The sequence below is a fragment of the Equus przewalskii genome, chromosome 2 (genome assembly GCF_037783145.1).
Source record: "Equus przewalskii isolate Varuska chromosome 2, EquPr2, whole genome shotgun sequence".
Taxonomy (NCBI): Eukaryota; Metazoa; Chordata; class Mammalia; order Perissodactyla; family Equidae; genus Equus; species Equus przewalskii.
The window spans coordinates 56802511-56828568 of NC_091832.1; the positions used below are offsets into that span (position 1 = coordinate 56802511).

The window sequence follows — 26058 nt, forward strand, 5'->3', positions numbered from 1 at the left end:
CTCACACAGGGCTGGGAAGTGTTCAACTTCCCTCCAGCTAGAGTGGGAGAATTACCCAGGGGACTGAGAGTCTTTCTACTTGAAACCTCCTTAGCCTCTTCTAATCAGGGGAGTGAGCTGGTAGAGAAGGATAAATAGCAAAGCTCCAGTCCGTCAGTCAGAACCCCATCTCGGCTCCGAAAAGCTAAAGGTGGAGAGGGAGGAGAGGAGCTGGAGGGAAGGGGGAGCGGTGTTCTATGAAGGGTTGAAGGGAGAGCTATTCTAAGAAGAGAAAGACAGGTGATTCACACGTTTGACTCTTTTTTTTTGGTGAAGAAGATTTACCCTGAGCTAACATCCGTTGCCAGTCTTCATCTACTTTGTACATGGGATGCTGCCACAGCATGGCTGATGCGAGGAGTAAGTCCCTACCAGGGATCCAAACCCACAAACCTGGGCCGCCGAAGTGGAGCACACGGAACTTTAGCCACTCGGCCACAGGGCCGGCCCCTACACATTTGACTATAGAAATGTTAGAATAACGGTCATAAAACAACAAAGTTGAAGAAACTGAGGAGTACCTGTGGTTGAGACCGTTGTAACTCCTCTCCACCTATCTAGTCCACTACAGTGGTTGGCTTAACTACAACAGGTGTAGGCTCCAAAGGTTGGTCCTCATAGGCATTTGAGGTGAGGGCAGAAGTGGTGCCTTGTAGACAGAAAGGATGGAAAAAGAGGGTCTCTGCCCTTCTCCACGGGGGCTGTTTACAGAAAGGGGAGCACAATGATCTGGAGGCGGGGTATCACCAGGCTTTTTAGAGGAGAAAAAGAGGATGCCTCCTTTGTGGATTTCCAGAAAGTCAACTTTTCTCTGTTGATTTCTTTTAGCACATTATCATGCCCCACAGCCAGCTTGGGGCCACTAGATTTTCCCAGAGGTGCCAACTATGAGTGAGTGACCAGGACTATGTGGTGGTCTGGGTCACCCCCACTGCTCGGCTCCTGGGCCTGGGAATTCCTGTGTCTCATTAGGTAATGAGGCCCAGTGACTTCACAGACCTTGTACCTAACTCTGGACCTTCTTAGGTATGAATGGAGCTCTTCAGGGGAGCACATCCCCAAGTCAGAACTCTGGAGATGTGAGGAACTAGGTGTTCTTTTCTTTATTGGGTACAAAAGCAATTCTCTTAGAGCTGGGCCTTGATTATTATTCTGTTGCTTGGCATCCTTTCCTTAGTTTACCAAATAAGTCTTGTGACGTCACATTCCATCACATTCTTGGTCTAAACTGTGTCTGTTGTCCTCTAGAAGTATTAAGGCAGCTTCTCATAAACTGTCCATTCTACCAATCCCCACTGAGAAATGATCAGACCATCCAATTTTCAGCAGTCCTCCCCACGGTCACTGGATTTTCATGAGAAAGGATGCAATGGAAAGCTTATCAGTGACATGTTTTTAGCTTTATTGAAATTCTTTCATACAAAAGGTCTAATGTATTTTAGGCCAGGCCTAATTTTCTTTAGTCCCTGAAATACAGGTCCATGGTTATTCCCATGTCCTCTTAAGTAGGTATGTAAACTAGCAGACTTTTATTTTAATGTTCAAACACTTATCACCCTTGTTAGTGTGTAAAACATAAAGATTTTTATGTAAAACATAAAGCTTTTTGATGTAAGACAAGACTTGTGTTTTCCCAAATGAAAAGACCAAGTAAGAAAATTATGTGGGTCTTCATTGGTGGGATAACTGGATTCTTGCCAGAACCAATTTGGGAATTTATTTCATTCAATATGACATCTTTCCATCTTTAGTATTTTCTTTTTTTAATGCAAACTTTGCAATGTGCTGGGTTATGTAGTAAAGAATGCTATGTTTATATATGCATACATATATTGGCTCTGGAAAAAGATGCATGAGTACATGCGTGTTGTGTAAACACAGCAAATGGTCAGAAGGAGAGTCTCTGATCCTTAGGATGTTAATGAATAACAAGCATGTTGTAAGCAAAGAGCAACCAATAGCACATATTGGTTTAGTTGGCAGCCAGGAACTTTGCTGTCCTACACCTGGAGGGTCCAAGGTGTCGCTTTCCCCAGGCAAGCCAATGCTCACCTGGTATGACAGGTGAGTGTGTATCTGAGGCATGTCTATGAGTCTATGACTCCCACAGGTGAGGTGGGTCTGTGTTCACTGGCTACCTTGTACCTCCGCTAGTCCTAGAACACGTATATGGTCCAGATTGACCTCCTCCTCAGTGTCAAAAGCAGACTGTGATCTCCCTGTCACTAGGAGAGGGGTGCAGATTGAGGACTTGCAGAGGGGCCCACAGCCCCTTCTTCCCCCAGAGGTAATAGGGAATCCTCATTTCCTTCCACTCCTATAGGATTCATCAGGACACGTGTTCTCCCGATCACAGGATCCACCCAAAGAGACCCAGAAGGTTCAATATCATCACCTCCAAACAGCTCTGAGACACAGGCGACTTGCCTTTAACCCTGACTGCCAGACGACTGAGTGTGGGTCTTGGTTTAATCCAGACAGCCCCCATGTCACTCTCCAAGTCGCTTTCCTCCCATGTGGATGGTTGGTCTGGCAGCCAGTCATGTCTGATCTTTCGCTTCCACCTTGTAGGTTTTGGAGTATGTAACCTTCTAGTCACACATGTCTTATACCCGAGCTTCCTGCTCAGGTGTAAGGTTCAAGTAGAGATAACGGTCTCAGTCATTCTCAATCTTCTGACTTATAGGCCTAGTGAATGGGTCAGTTGAGTGCTACCTGGCGGTAAGGTCTTACCCAAGCTAACATGCCTTGTAGAAATGCTGCAAAGTGAATAAATGAATTTAGCACCCAAGATACTATGTAGCAGACATGGTAGTCACTCAATAAATGTTAGGTTCACTCCCCTTTGCCAAATCCTGATTGATTCCTACAGGTGACTTGCATTTCTCTCTCACTCCTCTACGTCATTTCCACAAACTAACAAACGGTGTGCAGAGGCAGAGTAAAGAGGGAAAAATGAATCATTCTTTTGTTGGAAAGGAAGATGTCAAAACTCTTGGCCTAACTGAGGTTTGGAATTATCTGAAGAGTAAATGACCTGTTATACTTCCTTCCTGTCCCCACTGCTGCATTTGATCTGACATACTCTCAGCATTCATCTGTAATTAACAGACCAAAAGGGAACATGGATATTGAGGCCCAAGGCATGGTGTTTAGAAGGCTGGGCAAAATGGCGATCCAGTCGACCAGGGCTCCACATGCAGGAACCCTGGTGGAAGGGAGAGACAGGCAGTAGATCCCAGAGTTGCACTTTGGAGCAGTTGTCCAGGAGGAGAATGCCGACAGGCCACCAGGGTCCTGGGATAGGGATACGGGGCAGGGGGATGCTGGACTGGGCAGGACAGAGGCATGGCCAGGGTAGCCCCAAGCAATGCCCCCATCCCAGGAATGCAGGAAGGAGGCTCTGCAGCAAGGCCATTCCCACTTTCAGTGTCTGTTGCACGTCACTCCAGCATCCTCAGCATGTCCGCAGTTTGTCACCCCCCATTTGGAGAAGCTGCAGCGGAAAATGGTATCCTCTGTGCCCTTGCAGGCGACATCATCCATCCAAATCCTCCCTGTGCCTGTGAAAACAAGTCAACATGGTTTCTTAGCAGATCTGCAGGAGAGCAGGACAGAAGAGAAATGGGAGCACAGCTGTGTCTGTCGTTGACCAGGCCGTCCCAGCCTTTGCTGGCAGTTCTCAGATCTAGTGCTTCCCACCTGCCCTCTCCACGCCACCAAGACCAACTACTTATTTTCTAGGCTCAGTTTCTGGAGGGCAGAATAATAACAGTTGATAGTGGTGATGATGGTATTTACTGAGTATCTCCTATGTGTCGGGCATCTTACACATATGATCTTCCTCCATTCTCACCATGGTGCTCTGAGATAGGTATTAATAAACCATTTTATAGATGGGAAGACTGAGGCTCAGAAAGCAATTGGTGCAAAGTTGCTCAGCTTGTAAGTGGCAGAGTCTGAACTCAAGCTCAATTCTTGCTGCCTCCCAGGCCCACACTGTATATTAAACATATAAACATATAATCACATTTCATAGCTTTTGAGATATGATATCTTACAGTCTTTGTTGGTGAATACCCACGCAAGGCCTACCAAGAGGGACAATGTCAGACAGATCCTGGATTGGACAGATCCAGTGCCCCATAATCAAGTAGGTCAGTGCCATCATTACCTCCAATCTTTTGAAGTTTAAAGCAGATGGTCTCATTTTATGAGTCCAAAACAGTGGTGCTGGAGTGCTGGGGGACCCCAGAATTTAACATTGTAACCAGACACATATTTAATGATAGGAAGAAGCATCCCTAACATAAGTAATTAGTATAGTACAAGGTTCCTAAGACAATCTATTTGAGTTTTGCCTGCAGCCAGTCATGTTCACCAGCTCTTAATGGGACCAACCTGCTGGTCTAAAGGAGCCCATGCAGGGGAACCTTTAGTTGGCCTTCCCAGGATTGTACCTGAGACTTAAGAGACATAAACTTGGCATTGAGGTGCCTCAATGAATGTCAGGGGAATAGGGCAGCTGGGTGAGGCTCCAGGAGGGAATGGAGAGGGCTTCTCTGGGGTCAGAGGGGTCAATGGAGAGGGGAGTGGGCTGCACCAGAAGTCACCTGGAGCCCCCACTGATGAACTGGAAGGACCATCACCCACGGTTCTTGTGGGCTTTCTGGGCTGGCGGCCATGTCAGGCTCCAGATGGTGGGAGCCCATTTGAAAGCCCTCTGGAAGGGTGACTGAGCTTCAGGGCTCCCAAGGAAGACTGGCTTAGACCTTTCCTGCTCAGAGTGTGGTCCTGGAGCAGCAGCATCAGCATCACCCAGAGCTTGTTAGAAATGCAGGACCTCGGATCCCACCCAAAACTTACTGAATCAGAATCTACACTTCAACTAAGTGGTTATACACTGAAGTTTGAGAAGCACTGATTCAGCAGAAGAAGCAGGGCTTTACAATAACTAGGACAGATCTGGGTTCAAGACTCAGCCCTGTCTGGGGCCATTTCAGTTTTCAAACTGGGAGGGGATTCCTGGGATTGTCAGTGCTAAAACCAGGTAAATTCTGGGTTAACTGGGATGGTTGGTCACTCCAGCACCCTAACTTGTCAGGTCTATGACCTGGCACCAAAAAGTATGAGGTGAAAGGTCATAAACGGGGTTCCAACATTATTGGCTGTGTCAACCTGAGCAAGTCAAAGGAGGTAATAAATAGTTCCTGTATTTTAAAGGGCTTTGAAATCCACCAAAACCCTATAAAAAGGTAGCTCAGAGCTTATACCATACCCTGATCTTAGCCCCGTCTCCCTGTCCCATCTCAGCAGCCAGACAACTTCTCTTAGAGGAATTGTCAGGACTGACTGTTAAAACCTTGAAAGTGTCACTCACTCTTGAACTACATGGGAGAAATTTCCACAAAAACAATGTCATGGGGACCTTTCAACCATTTTGCTGCCCAATAACCACCCACACAGACTAAGTGGTTCAGATGCGTTTTGTGATGCAGAGATTTCCAGGGATCACTGAGCAGTGAGTTCGGGGACAGAGATGGGAGGAGAGGCCTCCTTCCACCATCTCCTTGGATGATTTTCTTCACCAGAGCCTCTTCCCTGGCCGGATACCCTGTGTCTCTTACACAATAAGCCTTTGAGGCCTTGCAATAATGCGCAGATTAAATGTCTCCTGGAAAACACATCAGTTTACAAATTACTCAGGAAAAGGCTGTGGGCCCAAGAGCTCTGTGGGATTAGTCACACCCAAAGCAAATAAAGAAGCAAGTAAAGGGGACTGACAAACACGGAACAGACCCAAGGTCACCAGCTCAAATGCATATAGAGGATCACGAACCTCCAAACTCTAGCTGGTGCTTAGCCAGGGAGTTCTGGCTAATGTTCGGTCAGGGCAGAGTTAATAAAATGAGAGTAGGGTCTTTAAATCAGCAGCACTGAATATCTGCATCACTGCAGATAGCAGCATAGAGCCTCGCCGAGGGGCCAATTAACCCGAAAACCATCTCTGCTCCTCTCCATGTCGGAGAGGCTGGAACTCCCACAACTCTGGGCACCTCACGTTAACTTTAGAATTGACATCTGATTACTCAAAGTGTGGCCCGAGGGCCAGGAGTGTCAGCATCACTTGGGAGCTTGGTAGGAATGCAGGGTCTTGGGCCCTCCCAGACCTGAATTAGAGTTTGCATTTTCACAAGCTCTCCCTGATTCACATGCGCCTTCGGGTCTGAGAAGCCGTGCTCTAGATGAGGCGTGCCCTTCCACACAGGCTCGCCCTTCGAGCTCCATGACAAGCCCTCTCAGCTAAGCAGGGTAGGTGACTCTGCTCCCACTTTACAGATCAGAAAAATGAAGCCACAGCGTGATGTTTTATCTTGAGGGGGAAAAATTGGCACTAGAGGCCAGGTCTTCTGACACTTACAGCACTAGGGGCGTTTGAAGATGACATTGTTAGAACGAGTAAGCAGAGATTTTATTTTATCCTTATCATCTGTTCATTCAACAATTATTTGAGAGCCTACTCCGTGCTTGGCTCTATTCTGGGTGTTTGGACTACATCAATGAACAAAAAAGCACAACAATGACACAAATTTCTGCCTTGTGGACCTAACATTTGAGCATCTATATGTTTATTTAGAGTAATATTCATAAAAGGAATAAGTTACACTGAATGCTACAGGCTTCTATCTGAGCCTCACACACAGGTAGGCAGGACAGCTAGCTAACAGAATTTAAGAGATAGGAAAACTGAGGCCCCAGAAAGATTAAGTGACCCATAACTACTAAGGGGAAGAGACCATGACCCGGGACTCTGACATCCAGCCAGTGCAGTCCTCGCTCCTTATAGAGCCACAGTACACAGTTCACAGCACGAACATAAGCTGGGGAGTGGCAAACCCTGGGTCAGTCTGGCCGACTGCCTGCTGTTTTTGTAAATAAAGTTTTATTGGCACACAGCCCCACCGTTTGATTACATTTTGTCCGTGGTTGCTTTCATGGCACAACTGCAGAGTTGAGTAGCTGTGAGAGAGCCCATCTGACCCACAAAACCTAAAATATTTACTACCTGGCTCTTAATGTTTGCTGACCCTTGCACTAAGCCATCTTCTAGTATTCAAATTTTATCTCAGAAAGAAAGGGCAACAAATGCTAATAATGATACGATTAAAAGTAAACACTCCCAATTCCATCCACCTTCTCCCACGTACAAATCCGTCTGTGTTTGCACCGACCCTCACCTCCTTCTGTCTGTCTGTCTGTCTCACAGAAAGGTCTTCTCTGCAGGTACAAGGCTAACCCCCAGCTCTGCTAGATTCTGTTCCCTTCCATCCCCTCCTAGACTTCGTTCCAGCCATCACCCCGCCCTCTTCTCCATCCGCACTCACTCCCTCTCCAACAGCTCTTGGGCCAATTTAAAATTTAAAAACACTTAAACTAAAATAAGAGAGACTTCTTTAGGTCTCTCTCATTTAGGGCTTTCCCTGCTTTTTCCCAGGGAAACCGATAATTTGATTATTGAGCCCCGTCCAGGAAAAATGTTATGGTGCCAGACCACGGAGAGAACTGCCAGGGATTGGCAGTTTCTCATATTACACGGGGGAGGACTCAGGTCAGGCAGGCACAGAAGTTCCTTCTTTCTTTCCTCCCTCCCTCCTTCCTCCTTCCTTCACTTCCTGCCCTCATGTTTATTCAGTACCTTTTATGACCCAGCTACAATTCTGGGGTTTGGAGCCATAAAAGTAAAGCCCTCAAGATGTTCACACATCCATCAGCAATCAGGAGAGTGGAGAAGTGCTGCGAGAGAGATGTGCACAGAAGATGCCACGGGAGCACAGAGTCGGGTATTTAACTCATAGGGTTGGCGTGGAGCAGGGGATGGAAGGAGCCAGCAAAGCTTCCTCAGGAGGTGAGAATTGAGCCTACTTTGAAAGCTGAATAGGAAGTAGCTAGATGAAGAAGAAGGGAAAGGCATTCCAGACTGAAGGAACAGCACCTGAGAAGAAATGGAGACACGGAAATAGCTACGCAAGCTCAGAGAACACCAGCAGACGCATATGGCTGGATGGTGAGAGAGGAGTGAGAGGCCAGTTAGGAAGGGCCTTGGGTACTAAGCTAAGGAAAGCAGAGTTGGTCCTGAGAGCAATAAAGACCCACTGAGCACACAGGCAGGGGAGTGACATGAGCAGGTGCTCACTGTAGAAAGATCCCTGGCAGCCATGAGGAAGGAGACTACAGGAGCCAGCCTGGAGGTGGAGGGGAGGCAGCCCTGTGGGGAGCAGCTCCTGGAGGATCAGAGCTACCACTGCACCCGCCTCAACTGACACGCTGCCTCCACCCACCAGACAGCAAATAAATGTGCACGACGGGACCTGCACCGTGCTGACTGCTTGACCAAGTACACGATCTCACTTAACATTTGCAATCATCCTTCAAAAGTGGAAGCACTGAAGCTTGAAGAGGTTAAGAAATCTGCTCCAGGTCACCAGCCAGTAAGCAGCAGATACGGGATTGTGACCCAGAGCCCGAGCTCCTAACCACTGCCCTCCCTGGCCTGAGTGCCTGTGGCAAGAGTAATGAGAACAAGAGGAGGGGACAGATTCAAGGGACGCCAGAGAGACAGACACTGGGAGAATCTACAGGACCCATGGACGGACTAGACGAGGAGCAGGGGCGTGGGTAAGGGTGGGAAGAGGGATGGGCCTGCAGTCCTGGCTGGCAGGGCAGGAAGCACATCCAGAGGGTGCAGAGAGAAACAGAGCCGATGTGGGGAGAAGGCTGAGGAGTGGGTGTACAAAGACTTGAGAGTCGGGGCACTGGTGGGGTAGGAGGCTGTGGTCAGAGGGCATCTGGACCTGAGGCACAGTCCATTTTGCTTCCAGGAGAGGCGGCCACCTCTTGCCCTCTGCCCCGAAACTGCTATGGCATGATAGCCCTTACAATGCTTAGATGTTTACAATGCTACGATGTTTAGAATCTGTAAACATCTGTCTCTCCCGCTAAATGGGGCATGTTGAGGTCAGAGACTAGGTTTGTTCCACTCTGTGCCCCAGCACTGGGCCTAATGCCTGGCCCATGGAAGGTGCCTAGAAACTGCCAGGGAAAGAAGGAAGTGCAGGAAAAAGGGCGCCGGATAAGCCTCGGGTGGGTCAGTCCCTTCCCTTGCCCAGGTCCTCATTCCCACTGTGTACCCATTAATAACACCCGGTATCTACCTGCCAAGGTCTCGAATATCACATGACGTAAGTTATTGAACTATGAAAGGGAAATAACGGTGCAAATCTGATGTGTACGTGCAAGGAAGCCCGCCTTCCCTTCAACTGGTGTGAAGAATCGAGGGGCAATTTTGGAGCTTCCTCACATGTCACACAATACAAAATCACAGGGGAATGGAAGAGGATGCAGAGTCTCAGCTCTAGGCTAAAATGGCCCATGACATTTAAACGACCTATTTTGACTTCTCTAAAAGAGTTTATGATTTTCTTTCCCCAAAAACGTTTTACTTCCACATGTTAGGAAGAAGTCCTCATTAGAACCCAAAATGGAAAAGCAGTGACTGTTCTTGCTCTTTCTGTTCCTCATGCAATCAGAAATGGCAGTTTTCCTTGAAGAAAACAGGCTGAAAGCCAGCCCAATGCTTGCGGTGGGAGGAAGGTGCTCTCTCTCCCGGTGGGCTGCCCTCTGTGGAGCTGGCCCCTTTGAACTCCCCGCGCTCTGACCTTGAAGTAGAGAGGCCAGGATGCGCGGGGTCAATCAGCCACTCTCTGCCAGCTGTCACAACAGATTTCACCAAGAGGCACTTTCGGTCAATGCTATCGTCTTAGTCTGCTGGGCTGCTGCAATAAAGTACGTAGACGGGGTGGCTGATAAACAACAGACATTTTTTGCTCACAGTTCTAAAGGCTAGAAGTCCGAGACCAGGCCAGCCTCGCCCGGTTCTGGGGAGGGCCGCCTTCCAGGTTGTTGACTGACTTGTCTGTGTATCCTCACAGAAAGAGAATGAGGGAGCTCTCCGGGGTCCCTTTTGTAAGGGCACTAATCCCATCATGAGGGCTCCACTCGTGACCTAAAAACCTCCTAAAGTCCCCACCTCTTAATACCATCACACTGCGGGTTAGGATTTCAACATGTGAATTTGGGGGCCACAAACATTCAGTCCATAACAGTGTCTGAGGTCTAAGGGGCGAGATTCTGAGCAAGAATTACGGCAGCCCACAGTGGGGATGAAGAGAAAGGCAGCTGTGAGGAGCGGAGGGCCCATGGCCAGTGCTCTCAGCTCCTGTAGATCTTCAGATCGGCCTGAGTGATGGCCACAGTGAGCATGCCAAGGCATAGAGAGTGTCATGTGCTGAATTGTGTCCCCACAAAATTCCGATGTTGAAAGCCTGACTCCTAGGACCCAAGAATGCTCACCATTTGGAGATAAGGCCTTTAAAGAGATGACTAGGGTTCAATGAGGCCCTAAGGTGGGCCCTGATCCAATCTGACTGTGTCCTCATAAGAGGAGACACAGACACACTCAGGAGGAAGACCATGTGAGGACACAGGGGGAAGACGGCCACGTACAAGCCAAGGAGAGAGGCTTCAAGAGAAATCAAACCTGCCAACATCTTGATCTTAGTCTTCCAGCCTCCAGAACTCTGAGAAAATAAACGTCTGTTGTTTAAGCCCCACAGTCTGTAGTATTCATCACAGCAGCTGAGCAGACTAACACAGAGAGCTGGCCTGAGGGATAGACACAGTGCCGTAGAAGGAGACTGCAGCTGGGCTAGAGTGTCCTCTTTGAAACAGGAAAGGGATGAGTGGTTCAAATCAGCGGTCTGCCCGGGAGGGGTCTCCCCTTGCTCAAAGTCTCTTGTACCATCTGTAGGAAGGGACATGTGCTTGAGCACGTTGAAAGGAAAGCAACCAAAATGGTGAAGGCTTTGAAATCTTGTCGTATGAGGACAAGATGAAGTATCTAGAGATATTCGTCTGAGGAAGATGTGGGCAGAGAGGGACAGGGACAGCCCATGCTCCCTTCTTGGGTCTGAAACCAGGCTCTGCCATTTGTCAGCTCTGTGACCTTCAGCAAGTTATTCTTGCCTGTTTCCTCATTTGGAAAATGGGGATAATACTTGTATCTACTTCCTAGTTTTGTGAGAATTAAATGAGTGAATATTCGTAACGTGTTTAGAACCGAGCCTGGCACACAGGGAGTGCTGCACGAGCGTTAGGCAATAACAACGATGTGACGGTGGTAAGTGAGAGTGGGATCAGACACATGCCTGAGACACAGGGCTGAGGCGAGGGCCGGGGGGATTCTGACGGGAGACAAGAAAAGAAAGGAAGTCAATTCAAGGAAAGGAAGAATGTTCTCATCATCAGAACTGTCTGAAGACAGACCTGCTTGCCTAGGGGACAGAGACTTCCCGCGTCAGGAGGTATTCCGGCAGAGGCCAGGTAACACTGGGCAGGACTGCCGTCGAGGGTACTCGAGCTTTAGAGAGGAGACCAGTCCTAGGATTCTTGGGCCCGCTGCCTGTGTCCTTTTCCTCCAGAGCACCTTACCTTGCCCAAATCGAGCCGTTCGGGACACTTCCTCTGCACCGCGAAAGCCCAACATTCGGCACACCACGTCCCCGTCCTTCTTGTCCCAGCCGTCGTCGCACACGGTGCCCCAGCGCCGGTCATGGTACACCTCCACGCGGCCCTCATGTGGGCCGGAGCCATTCACCAGCCGGATCATCACGGCCTCCACGGCACCTGCAGGGAGCAGCACACAGTCACTGCTCTGCTCTGGACACACCGGGGCCCGCCCAGGGACCCTTCCTAACTCGCCACTACACCTCTCCTCCATAGGGAAGACAGGGCCGGGCTACAGCCAAGGCCAAGACGGTGGCCAGCAGAAACCATAGTGTGTCATCCCTGCCCTGTATCAGCCTCCTTTTCTCCACCATTTTTTTTTAATTGATTTTATTTTTTCAGAGCAGTTTGAGGTTCACAGCAAAATTGAGTGGAAGGTACAGAGATTTCCCACATACCTCCTGCCCCCACACATGCACTGCCTTTCCCACTGTCAACATCCCACACCAGAGTGCTACATGTGTTACCATCAATACACCTGCACTGACGCATTAGGATCACCCAGAGTCCACAGTTTATGTTAGGGTTCCCTCTTGGCGTGGTACATTCTATGAGTTTGGACAAATATATAATGACATGTATCCATCACTACACTACTATACAGAATAGTTTCACCAGAAAAATCCTCTGTTCATCCCTCCCCACCCCTTAACCCCTGGCAACCAGTGATCTTTTCATTGTCTCCATAGTTTTGCCTTTTCCAGACTGTCATATAGTTGGAATCACACAGTATGTAGCCTCTCAGATTGGCTTCTTTCACTCAGTAACATGCATTTAAGGTTCTTCCATGTCTGTCTGTGGCTTGATAGCTCATTTCTATTGAGTGCTGAACGATATTCCATCGTGTGGATGTACTGCAGTGTATCCACTCACCTACTGAAGGACATCTAGCTGCTTCCAAGTTTTGGTGATTATTAGGAATAAGGCTGCTATACACATTTGTGTGCAGGTTTTTGTGTGGACATAAGTCTTCAAGTATTTATTTGGTTAGATACCAAGGAGTGCAATTGCTGGATTCCTCTCTGCCTTTTGAGACCTGGTGACCGGCAATCATGTCTTCCAGGGAGGAGGGGAAAGGGGGAATAGAGGAAACCAAGGGACAATCAAGACAGAGGGCAGGTGGCCCTGCTGTGCAGCTCGGGAGGTGGAAAGATCCCTGGAAGGGCCTCAGCCCTTCGGTCTATCATTCTTGTCCACCTTCTCACTCAGCTGTGAGCATGAAAATGCTTGAAGCCAAAGGCCTGGGTGTGACTTTGCCTCTGCCACCTACTCTCTGTTAGCAGGAGATAGTAGTTCACCAAATCTAAGATGTCACTTTTTGTAAGGCACATCACCATAAAGATCCGGCACTGTCACGCAGCCCGGGTTCATTTCCCACTTGGGGAACCGCACCACCCATCTGTCAGTTGTCATACTGTGGTGGCTGTGTTGCTGTGATGCTGAAAGCTATGCCATCGGTATTTCAAATACCAGCAGGGTCAGCCATGGTGGACAGGTTTCAGTGGAGCTCCCAGACTGACAGACTGGGAAGAAGGACCTGGCCACCCACTTCTGAAAAAACTGGCCATGGAAACTCTATGAATAGCAGCAGAGCACTGTCTGATACAGCGCAGGAAGGTGAGAGGATGGCGCAGAAAGAAGGGGCACGGTTCCACTCTGCTGTGTTGGAATTGACTCGACGGCTGTAACAGTAACAAAAGAAGGAAAAAGCTCTGCCAGTTACAGTGGCAAATTGTGTCACTTGTTAGATGCTTCTTGATTTCAGAGATGTTAAAATGGGTGTCACAGAATCAGTGAAATATGGAAATAGATGTACAGAGCTCAGAACAGCCTCTGGTGCACAGAAGGTTCTTCTTTCTACCTGGATGACCTTAAGAATGTCTCATAGCATCTCTGAAGGAATTCCCCCAACTGTAAAATGACCTGGATACGGCTCAGCTCGGAGCACAGCACCTGACACACGGGAGGCACTCCTAGTGTGCTCCCCTCCCTACTGGCTGGAACCCTGTCCCAATCATCTACAAACTCTGCTTAGCGCAGAGCCTGGCTGCAGGAAATGGACAGTAAATGTTTGCTGCATAGATGAATGAATGAAGATTCATTCTTTTGCATTATAAAGCAATGCATTATTTCTCCACAGGAGTATTCTGGGGAGTCAAAGAACACCGGAGCAGCCGGAAAAAGCCTGAAGATCACCTCAAAGCCAGGGTTCAGCTGGAGAGTTACAGTGTCAGGGCCAGAGGTGGGATGGAAGTGCAGGTCTCCTGATGTGTCTTTGAACATCCGTTTCACCATCCTGCCTGCCCTCCATTCATGGGGGGCTATTTTCATTCCTGGGGGACCTGAGCTTCCTCCCTTGGCAAGATAGTGGAGTGTTCATTGGGTCTTAAGTCTGGCTATACACCAAAACCATTAGGAATGCTGTGAAAATGCAGATTCCTGGGCACACTCAGACCTACTGGATCAGAATCCTGGCAGTGGGAGTCAGGGATCTGTATTCTTTTACAAGTGTCCCAAATGATTCTGAGGTAACGTAGGTAACGTATGTGTGGGGACTAGCACTTGGGAGTGACGGGATTAGATGATCTGTGAAGTTCTTTCCAGCTTCAGTGATTCCAAGGCCAGGGAAGAAGTCAAGGTTGTCTTTTTTTGTGGCCAGAAACCACCTGGAACACGTAGGGTGGAGGTGGGGACACTACTGTGACACAGTGACAAGTAGGTGACACAAAGAAAGAAAACCCCTGTGTAAACTGTCAGAGAAAACAGCAAACTCTATCAAGTTCTGCTCGCAATAAGTACTGCACCTTGGACTATTTTTATCTCTTTCTTTTTTCTGCCAGGTGGGCTAGGGCATTCCCCCTTCTAATGACTGTGACTTTTGTAGACCCCTGGAGGAGGTGGCAGAATTGATAAGCCCCACATCTGTGCCACATGAGAAAGGAGAGGAGTCAGAACAGGCCACATGTCTGTTATGCACTGCTGGGGTTGGGGAAACCCTGGAACATTCTGTACAGGGGAACCAAAGAAGCCACCAGGAAACCACACCATTGGCACAATGGTGAAGGATTACAGCAGGATGATTCCAGAAAGCTCCTTGTAATGTCTAATGCTGCTTTGTATTCATCCTTCATCCCTGACCATTCTCCCCACAGAGATTTACTGAAAACACAAGCTCCCCCCGGGCTGTCAAAAAAGGCTGAGTGTGAGCAAGAGAACACAGAAATCCTGGAGAAGGAAAACGTGGAGAGAAGCTGGAATGCAGAGGCCAGGTCTGAGACAGAGAAACTCCCCTGGGAGTGGTAATGACAAGCTAACCTGCAGCCAGCAGCAACAAATGAGGCCTGGCCCCCCGGCTGGGGGCTCAGCCCTGGGTGTGTTGGCTGAGCCTGAGATGTCAGCTTTGATTTCTCCTAGACCTGCCTTGCCTCTGTCAGCACCCCGTCACGGTGGCAGTGGGCCACGCCAAGCCAGGAGGCCTCCAACAGAAGCCTCAGTGTGCGGTCATAAGTAGAGGAATAAGTGGCAGGAGGATGCTGTGGGTCCCAGAGCAGGCCAGGCAGAGTTCAGGGTGTTGGGTCAAAATAACAGGAAGAGGCTGGGTGCAGCGTGGGCAGCCAGGGCTGATGTTCAGAGATTCCCCCTTATCCTTTCTGCTCTGGCCAGCCTGAACTTACTCCATTCACTGCTTCGTTTAGTCGAATAAGTGACTGACTACCTGTTAGGGGCCTGTTCCTGTTCTAGGAGCTATGGATACATCCATGAACAAAGTCTCTGCCCTCATGGACTGATATTTTAGTGGGAGAGACTAGTAATAAAGCTAGGAAACAAATAAAAATATAACTACGGCCAAGTAGTGATGAGTGCGTAGAGGGGAACAAAAGCACAGAAAGGGAATAGAGAGTAAGGGGAGGCGCCATCTCGAATGGGGAGACAAGGAAGGGAATGGAGAGTGAGGGGAGGCGCCATCTTGGATGGGGAGAGAAGGAAGGCCTTGAGTGGAGACCTGAATTAGCTGACGGAGGACGTGGACTTCCCCACCTCAGAAAAACCCTTCTCTGTACTCTAGCCTAAGCTTTTCTTGTCCTTTAAATCTCAGGTTAGATATCTCATCTCCCAAAAAGCCTCCCTTGGTCCCCCACACCTGACCAGGGCTCCTTCTATGGACATAATTATCACTTCATGTAATAATTGCCTATTTACTCTTTTAGAACACTGTGAACATTCTGAAGACAGATCATGTGGCTTGATACAGTGCCCAGTACACCGAGATGCCCAAGCTGTGCAAAATGAAAGCATACATGAATGAACGAACTCAGATAACACAGACCCAGGTGGGCAAGTCCTCTCTAGTGGACACGGCTCCCTAGAGCCTGTGGCTTTGGTGGGAGCCTGAATGGAGAATCAGCCGTCAGGCATCCCACGGCTCCAGGGCCTTCGTATTACATCACAGCCTCTTCTACTCACTCTCTCACTGACGGCTTCCTTTGGTGGGATGGTCCTGGATTTTGGACCCAGAGCTCAGGCTATTAGTACAATGGCCATACATTCCAAATGAGAAAACAGAAACATGGTCCGTCATGTGATTATGGTGGCTGCTGGAGGAAATCTGGAAGGTGTCACTTGGATGCTGAAATACTGAAATTCTTAGGAGGCTTCAATGTATATAGAAGTGACAAAAGAATGTTTAAAAACAAGACAAGTTCAAAAAATTGGAAACATATGGTAACCATAATTACAGGACTCATAGCATAAATTTCAAGGATGTCTCTGGTCTATGCCCCATCCTCTCCACCCACCAAACAAGGTCACGGCCCCAGGACTCCCCACCCCCAGACTCCATCAGGGTTGGCTCATCGAGCACTGGAGCCTGTTCCTTGTCACTTGTTCCTAGACCTCCCAGATTCAGACCCCCTGGGGGGTCTAAGAACAAGTTCTCCCCACAACACAGGCTGAACACAGTCACCTGCCCATGGAGTCGGCAGATGCTGCATGCCTCAAAAGAATCAGAATGATCTTGACAGCCGCATCACCTCCCCTGGGCTCCTCTAAACCAGACAACAGTCTGTTCTAGCTCCACCTTATGGAACATGGCACTAAGCTATGGTTTTTGCATCCTTTTCTTCACCCTCACAAAAGCTTGGCTCTGAGAATACCTCCCTTGGGAAAAGCAGAGGCTGAGGTTTGATCTGCTTATGAGGCAAACCGCCCCAATTCAGGGACTCAGAGAGGCCAAGGGGCTGTTCCCTGAACAGTATCTCTGGCCTCCTGAAGAGCTATAGGGAAGCCCACAGGCAAGTCTTTTCCAGGCCTGAGAGATGATGCCACCTCCTGGAATGCCCTGGGGAATCACCAGATGACGGCAACAGTAACCCCTCCCCAGCCTGGGAAAGATGTCAGGACTTGTTAAGAGGTTTGGGTTTTTGTGGGCAGAGGGTTTAAACTCTGCTTCTTCCCAGCAGTTTCTGCCCCAGGGCTAAGCTTTCCCACCAAGCCACCAACCACCACTCCCAACGCTCTCACCCCACAGCTGTGTCAGCCCTAGGCCATCAGATGCAGTGCCTGCGAGGTGGCTCAGCCTGCTTTGTGACCCCCACCCCCACCCTCTCACTGCCTAGGACGCTTCTTGTAAGTTCAGGGAACTTCCTCCTCAGACGCCCACCCAGAATGGTCCCCAAGGGGCGAGCTGGGATACCTGGGGTCAAGGGGATTCCTCTCCTTGTACATGAAAGGAGAGGAAAAGGGAAGTCAGGGATTTCTAACTGTCCAAAACCCAGGCACTCCTAGGCCAGTAGCAAAAGGGGATGATCCAGTTGGAGGGCAAAGGGCAAGAGTGCTCATAACGAGCACTAGCGCCAGGGACCTCAGGCTTTCACTGCTGTGTGCGACTTCTCTTGACAGCTGCCCCTCACTGACAGGCCGCTTTACTTTCTTCTCTGCATTCCACCTCAGTGAGCCCTGAAAAATCTTTCCTGAGCAAAACCAGGCTCAGCAACCCTGCAGAAAACCCTGCCCCCAACCATTCCCCATGTGGATATTTGATTTCGATTCATAAAGGGAGTCCCGCAGGTGAAGAGAATCTCAAACTCTCCCTTGTTTGGGGGTCTCTACCCTGCAGACTGGAGTCTATCTGCACTTATGCCCACCGTTTGCAAGTGGAGAGGACAGTAATGACCCCAAGGCCAGACCCCACCCCACTCTTTGCTGGAAGAGCACTGTTGGTGCTCCATGTCTTATCTGGAAGACCCAAGGGAAATACAAGTAGCTGTTCCTCACCAAAAACCTGGAGGACAAGTGGAGAGTTTTCTGATTGACAGCTCGTCCCACTCCCTAGCCCACTAAGTCTTGGGCAGAGCTTTCCCTTGTCCCCACATCGCAGGGACACTCAGATGTTCACAGGGCCAGGCCTCTGCTACTTTTTTTCCTGCTGCCCCAGGTTTGGGGCCAGAAGTTCTCCCTTTCATACAGAGAAGCAGACAGAGAAGAGCCCCCTCAAATCAAAGCCCAGACCAGAAGCATCACTTCATTGTCCCCGTGTAACCACAGGGGAGGAAGCTGATGCAGGGGACCCAGGGCGGGAGATATGCCCTTTCTAGCTGGGCAGCCTCCTTGCTCTCTCCCAGATCAAAAGGTTCAATCGTTTCATCAACTGGTTCTCCAGAGCATCAGTGGTTCTAACCTCTGCTCAGAGCTTTCTGCCTAGCTGCAGTGCCGGACATAGAACCCGCCTCCTCATTCCCTGACCTGCTCTACTCTCCCTGCCTGTTACCCAGGCCACTACTGGGACCAAGCACGAGGCCCTTGTCCACTCTCCTGAAGCAGGATCCCAGATCTGCTCCAGTCCTGACCCAGCCCCCCCAAGCCAACCCAGCAAAGAGGGCGGGGCTGAGGCACAGACGGGGTCAGATTGTGGAGAAGAAGAAGGCAGGGTGTCTGGACCGGGAAGCTTTGCATCTTCCGGGCATGTCTCTAGTAACAACCTGCTTAAGCTTAGTTGTGGACTACAGACGTCACTATTACTTAGTGCATGGAGCTATGTTTAGGTAACAGTCATAGTCTTTGGGCTTTTCTAATCATCACAAATGATGGGGAAGCCTAGAGTTTGCCAGCTGGCAGAGACCTGGAGATGACATAGCCCAAACTCTTCACGTGACACAAGGGAACACAGGCCCAGAGAGGTGACGTGTTTTGCCCAAGGTCATTCCACAGTTAGCAGTAGAAAAGCTGGGGCCTGAACTTGAGACTTAACCTTGAGCCAATCCTCTGTCTACAACTTCCTTTCTCTCCCAGAGTCCTTCATTCTTCATGAGGTCTCCGGGCAGGGTCCATTAATTCTGCTTCACGACTGTGATGCAAGACGTCTTTTGATGGAGCAACTATGCTAAAAACAACTGCTTTAGCCCTTGAACTGTAATGCATCTATGTCAAATTCATAGCACAGCTTGGCTTCTCCTAAGTCTTATATGAGGACCAAGACATCAGGAATGCCCTTGGAAAGCAGGGCTACCACTGAGTTCGTGTTTGAAAGAGAATGTGTCACTGTTTCCAGGCAGGGGAAAGAGGAACCACCCTTAGATTTTGAGGGAAATGATAACATTCATTGAAGTCCAGGGTGATTCTATTTCCTGTGCACAGATTTGGGGTGCTGAAAATGTGTTGTCTTTATTCATTCTTTATATTTATCTTTATCAATGCACGTATTTCTTTTCTCAATTACTTCTTTACTTATCTATCCAGATGCACTCACGGAATCCCTATCACATTCCAGAATTGTACTAGGTGCGAAGGCTGTGAGGACAAGTAAGTGTTGTCTGCCCTTTGTGGGCTGGCACTCCTCTGACCAGAGGGCACTGCATGAGAGAGCTCAAGAAAAGCTCGCAATTCTCTGAGGGTTATGTGTATATATCCCACTTTCCCTTGGGAAGAGAGATGATGTTTTATTTGTCCACGATCCCTCAACACTTAATATTGTGCCTGGCTAGCTGAAAATGCTAAGTAAATGTGTGGTGAATAGATGGGGTGGAGGGCATGGATGCATGGCTGTGTCAGTGGGTATGATCAGAATCCCCAGCCAAATGCCTCATGATTCCTGTATCGCTCGGGTTCTAGTCTTTGGTGCCTGACTGTTCAGGATAGGTGCTGTTCCCACCCATTGATCCCACCAGCTCAAGCAGGAATGCTGTCGCCCCAGGATAGAGACCATGTACCTACTGTGTACAGTCACTGGGGATCCCCACCCTGGGTTGCATCTATTTGTGCTGCCTTTCTGTAGATCATTCTAGACTCCCTATTGCTGGCTGATCTCTAAACACGTACTGCCCCAGTCATGGAGACACAGAGGTATCCAACCCTGCTTCGTCTCTGGACACAAAAAGGCTGCAAGGAGATTCCAGGCTGCCCTCTGAGTGCCACAGGAGCGGACCCAAGGTAGGCAGCGGGGTGTGGCCAGGAGAGGAGCGAGCCAGGAGGAGGGGACTGGGAGGGGGCCAGACAAGGTATGCTGCTAGTGTTCATCTGAAGTCTTAAAGACACCAAGACACTCTCTCTTCCTCGTTTCTTCACCTGTGACACTCACTTTCCAGGGTTACTGAGGGGATCAGTGACAAAGATTCCCTCCTTGACCAAACTCTAGCCAGGCTCCTCTGAGTCCTCATCAACTAGGCCTCAACTTCGGCCTATAAAGACTTAAACAAACACTAATGTAATTTCTAACAGCTCAAGTCTGCATTCCTTGGATGACCCTAGCCCCCCTCAAAGTGCCTACCTGAGAAAACTCAAGGTTATCAAAAGAATTTACTGTTTGTGCCAGCCAACACCTGAAGACAGGGCCTGTCTCCCAGCCTCTGTGGGAGGGGAGGAGCCTAGCTTGGAGAAGCCCCAGGTAGCAAACCCAGAGAGCTTTCACTGGGACCAACCCCCTTCCTGCTTTTTGTAATTTCTCACTTTCCTGACTCTACTGAGCCCCCACTCACCCCCCTCCCTATCCCCTCATTCCCCCTTGAAAATGCCCCATCACCTCTGGACAGATCAGAGTTGAGTTCAGTACACGCTGGCCTCTTTTCTCTATTGCAATAGTATATTACTGATTAAGATCTGTCCTGACCTGGCATCCGGCTTTGTTTATCTTTGACATCAGTTGTGATAAGACTGGTATTAGACAAGCTGGTCAAAGTGTCTGGCATGCTCGCAGCCCGTGGGCACTTCCTTGCACATGAGTAAGTCCATGAATGATCTGTCTGGCTCAAGAGTTCTGTCCAAACCACTATAATGAAGATTAGCAGGACCACCCAGATTCTCTTAGCAATCTGAGCTGCGGGAATATGGAAAGAGCTGAGCAGAAGCAGAAGCAAAAAGAGGCAGGAACTGTGGAATTAATAAGCCATGTGGGAGATGAGACACTAGAGTGAAGCCATGAGTCCCTAGTGCTTTGGCCCCCAGAGCTGCCTTAGATTCTGAATGACCTTCCCATTCTGGGCTCTGCAAGGCCCACTTGTATTATGAGTCCTGGTCTTCTAAAGTCTTTCCAAGTGTCTTTACTCTAAGCCCCCATAACTTGAAGAGACCCAATGAGTCTCTGGTCCTTGCTATGAAAAGTGCCCCAAGAGAGCACTTGGGAATCCCACACACCCAGTTAGCTACTTGCTTCTTGGGTGCTGGGTGGATTCAGGAATTTGGATGGAGGAAAATGTGGTTGTGGTGATCCCTGTGGGAAGGCAACAGGGGAGAGTGGAAAGAGGCTGGTTCTGGACTCAGGAAGAGGATTCGAATTCTAACTCCACTACTGGTCAGATGCAACTTCTTTACACTTACCCTCTTAAAATGGGTATAATAGTGGCAGCTGGGAGCAATAGCACATGTCAAGGGCTTGGCACATCATGGGCACCCATCACTGTGATCTACCTTCCCTGGCCAGCCAGCACTTTGCCCAGCAATGTGTGGGCCAGCACTGAGGGGTCTTCATGTGTTGCTGAGGATGGCTTGGATGCTGTGGCCTGAGCAGGGACCATATCCTTGAAAGCCTCTTTGCAAAGCAACCCTGCTGCGTGGGGAGTGGGAGCAAGGGGGGCTCACCCCTCCTGTTGGATTAATCTCCTCCTCACTTCCTCTGCTTTCCCCAGAGCACAGTTCCTGGCTCCTTAGCATATTAGGGGAGAGGGACAGGGGCGTGGGCAGAAGACCGGCTCCTGCTGTCAGCAGCTTTCTGCTCACTAATGCAAGCTGGATGTGATTTGTTAAGCAAGGCAGCTCCAGAATGGTCCAGGAATGTGGCGTGCAGGCTGAGGCCACTCTGGGGCTCCTAGAACAGACCTTACGAATCTAATATGGGGGGATTATCTTCTTAAAACACATGTTTCTTTGCTCTCTTTGCCTTGTAAATACATACGTAGGAAAAGCAAGGTCCCAGAGCAAGTAGGCTGGGGCTACTCCAGATTACCCTGGCTCTGACCCCTAAGGTCCAGGGCTGGAAGGGGCCCTGGACGTTGGCCTTGCACCCCGTCTCCCACTTCAAACACAGGAATCCTCTCCACTCTGTACCACACCTGACAGCTGCTCCTCCCACCTCTGGGAATGGAGGGGAACACGACAGGATCTCTTGGGGACCCATTCCAGGATTTTAAAACCAGCATCTGGTTTCATTCACAGGGCACTGGCACCTCTGGATGGCTCCAGTGTTTCTTATCCGATTATTTCCTACCTTATTTTACTCTCTATGCTTTGGGTTTTGCAGTCATAACTGGAGAGCAGGAGGCAGAATATCTTCCTCTTTCTCCAGCATCTGGTGGGAGCACAACCGAGTGGCTTCATCACTCGGCCACTCAGCGTGTCCAGGAGGACAGCTTAACGGCCAGTAGCTACCATTTCAGAACTGGTTTCCAGGGCTGGGCTAGCCTTAGAACTACCTCTCGCCTGCAGGGCTTGTCCACACAGGGCTCAGAGCCACCCCCAAACCCAGCGACAACAAAGCCATGTTCTGGGTACCACCCAGGAGAGATTTCAAGTCAAGGACGGGCAGTGAAGGGACCTAATATACACTCGGTTCCCACTCATGTCAGGCACTGTGCAAAGGGCTCCATACGTGCATTTTCTCCTTTATTCTTCACAATAGCTCCATGAGTTAGTTATTATGGCTCTTACTCAACAGAGGAGAAAACGGGCCCAGAAAAGTCAAATAATTTGCTCAGGGTCACACAGCTGCTACAAAGTGAAGCCAGGGAGATGAGCAAAGGCCTTTTGTTTTCAAACCACAGAGTCGGCTGTCAGGCTGAATACTTAGGACAAATATTTAATAACAGCCCTCTCCATACATAAAGTCTTTTCGTCTATGTCCCAACAGCTCCATGGAGTCTGCAGTAATTAATGTCTTTAGGAGCAAAGGAAAGGGCCATGGACCAACAGCAGTGGTTCTCGCCTGAGGCTCATCTAAGAATCACCCAGGACTTCACAGTCCACTGGCGGGGCTGCAGGGAGGGGCTGCCTTTGAAAGGGTCGCAGGGAAGGTAGATGCACAGCCAGGGTTGAGAAGCGTTGTTTGAAGGGATGGACCTGGGGTCAAGCCCCAGCTACACAACTTACCAATTGTCGCGCCTTGTGAGTAAGGCACATAAATGTCACCTCCTCTGGGAGGGTTTCTCTGACCTGTGGCCCCAACATGGCTGCGCACATATGAGAAATACTCCACCGCCATTCCCTCTTCCAGGTCTCTGCGCACTCACGTTGTACACTCCGTGAAAGCGACAGCCATTCAGCAGCCTCGTGGTTCCCAGCTGCAGCCCTGCTTGCAGGCAGAAAGCCTGGCACATCGCAGCGCTCAACAAATCGTACTGAATGAGTGACGGAGGGAGGCAATGAATGGACCAACGGGACTCACCGCCCTTTGAGGGGCTCTAGGAACAGAACCGATCCCTGCATACCCCCAGGACCTGCTTGGCTGTGCGTCAGAAGGGCCCTGAAGCCCAGGGAACTTGGCTCCTAAAGAAAAGGAGCGGAGAGAACCCCAGCCTAAGCCTGAAACATCCCAGCTCCATTGGCTTGTTTATCCTGACTTCCAGGCCCTGCCAAAGCAAAACAAAGCGAAAGAAAGGAGGTTGTGGAGAATAGAAATAAACACATGGGCTGGGAAAACAGGCCCTGACTCTCTGCAGCTGCAGAGGAGAGCCCCGGGGATAATCTGGACCAGCTGCCCACTTAGGAAGTTGAACTTTCATTCTCTTGTGAAGACAGAACTCCCCACGCCCCCAGCCGGCCTGCAGCACAGGGGCTCTGCGCCTGCCTCTCTGAGGAGGGGAAGCTGGGCTCTGTCCTTCCCTAGCCATGACACTTCTCTTTTCCCTGACAGCCACAGGAAATGTGGTCCATATGGGAAGGACAGGAGGCATCCCACAAGCAAACTCAGGAATTTCTGGTCAGGCGCTGCTGGAGGGCATCGCTTTTATGATGTGGTCTGGCCTGTGAGTACACTTTATGAAATGCTATTTCCTAATGGTAATCCACTCTTAGCTTAACATGGTACTTTACGCAGACGCTTCGGAGCATTTTTGTTAGAGGGTCTCATTTGATCTGCGGCCCTCCTCTCCAGTGGGTGGTATCATACCCATTTTAGAGGTGAGGAGACTCAGAAGGAAAGTGACTTGCTCAAGGTCACACGATAAAATGGCCACACCAGGGTTTCCAGACCCACAGCCTGGTGGGCCACATACTGTGTGTGTGATTGGGGGTCACGCAGGGTGCTCAGGACTGGGCTTAGGAGCAGCAGAAATACCTCCCGAGTGATCACTGCACTTGCCATGCTGGGTTTCTCTAACTGTTGACTCACCCGTTGGTCTCCCCATCTCTATTGCATACTTTTTGGAAACTGGGTGTTTGTCTTGGCTGATTTTGTTTCTCCACTGCCCTACTCGTGGCTGCCTGGCTCCTCATAGGTGTTCAGTGAAATGTGTCTGATCGAATAATAAATGAAGCACATTTATTTATAAACGAAACACATTCTCCTGCCCAGCCCGGAACCAGGAGCTCACCCCATCGCAGTGGGAGATGTCGCTAATGCCCAGAAGCTCTGCTCAGAGCTGGATCTGCAGAAATTTCCTGGGTGGCCCAGGTGGAGGGACAAGTCCTTTGCTTTGCTTTTGCTCCTGGGCCTCTCAAAGGGCAGTGAGGGGTCAGTGAGAGGCAGCAGGTCTTCAGGACTAGAAGGAAATGCTGTCGAGCCAGGAGAATGTCAGTGGCACTGAACTCCCCTGTTCTCACGCCTGTGGCTGGGAGGAGGTGTTGATGTTTATATGGCAGCATTCTAAGGGCTTCAGGGAGCTGTTGCCTTTACTGCCAGGTCTCATGTCCAGGACTAGTGGCCTTTCCTAAGAAGGCTTTTTCATACCCTCTGCCTTCATTCACACTGTGCCCACCCTGTCCTATTTCCTTTCCTTCAAGTTCAAGGTCTGAGACCCCTATTATAAATCCTTGAAGGCAGGACCTGCCTCTGGCCCCATGTTTACTGCTTTCTAGCTCTGTGACCTCAGGCAAGTAATTGAATAGTTTCCTCACCTGTTAAATGGGATAAACAACACATACCTTAGAGAGTGGTTTTGAAATAGGCATGGGCTCAGTGACGGGGGTGGTCGGTCCTCAGTAAATAGCATTGAACTCAATATAAACCCCAAGGATCGCAGTAGGGGATGGAGGCACTGCAGCAAGGGACGCACCCAGCCTTTGAGTCAGTGAGGAAACCAGCCATGACCCGCTCCTCCCACAGCATCCACAAGACCTTCCTGGGTATCCACGGGCTTGGCCTCCCTCTGTCATCTTCTCTTTCTTCCAACGGGACTCCACAACAGCGCTCTTTAGAAGAGACGCTGAAATCCAGCACTAGTGGCAGGAAGTCCATCTAGATAAGCGGTTCCAAGTACACCCCTGGGGGGTTTTCCATTGTCAGGACAGGAGGGGGGGTAGAGCTGTGAGGTTAATGTGGTGGCAGCTAAAGGCAACCCAGTTACATCACAAAGACGTGGGGGGTCCTCCCAGATTGAGTCTGCCATGACTTCAGCTGGCTTTACCTCCCAGCACAAGGCAAGAGCACAGGGTCATGGGGATTAGGAACAATTCCTGAGCTTGTTTGAATTGCTTTCTAAATAAACAGTTTACCCATTCCTGGTTTTAATGGACGTCTCAACTTAAAACTTTCTTCATACAAAACCCACATCGAAGACCAAAATTTCAATTCTCTGGTGGTTCCAAGGCATTGTTTTTGTAGAAAATGCCTCGCTCACCTTCAGTCTGAGGTTTGCATTACTAGAGGAGTTTTCTTGCAGGGCAAACCCCGGAAAGCCCCTCGTGTTTGCCTGGGAATTGGGAACGCCAGTCTTCGCGGGATCTGCCTCCAGGCCCCCTTGGAAGGACCAGCACAGC

The 26058-nt window shown here is 49.7% G+C and overlaps 1 protein-coding gene across 2 annotated transcripts in view; it reads right to left on the reverse strand.

Moving 5' to 3' along the window:
- Positions 1 to 1417: 1417 nt before the first annotated feature.
- The window catches only part of SCARA5 (scavenger receptor class A member 5), a 114989-nt gene continuing 90348 nt past the window's right edge, over positions 1418 to 26058 (reverse strand). For both annotated transcript variants that reach the window (XM_008519290.2, XM_070607365.1), the window contains exons 8-9: positions 11587 to 11781; positions 1418 to 3602 (exon numbers count right to left, since the gene is read on the reverse strand). In XM_008519290.2, coding sequence (XP_008517512.2) covers positions 3466 to 3602; positions 11587 to 11781 — 332 coding nt within the window. In that variant the 3' untranslated portion in view covers positions 1418 to 3465. The remainder of the gene's footprint in view (positions 3603 to 11586; positions 11782 to 26058) is intronic.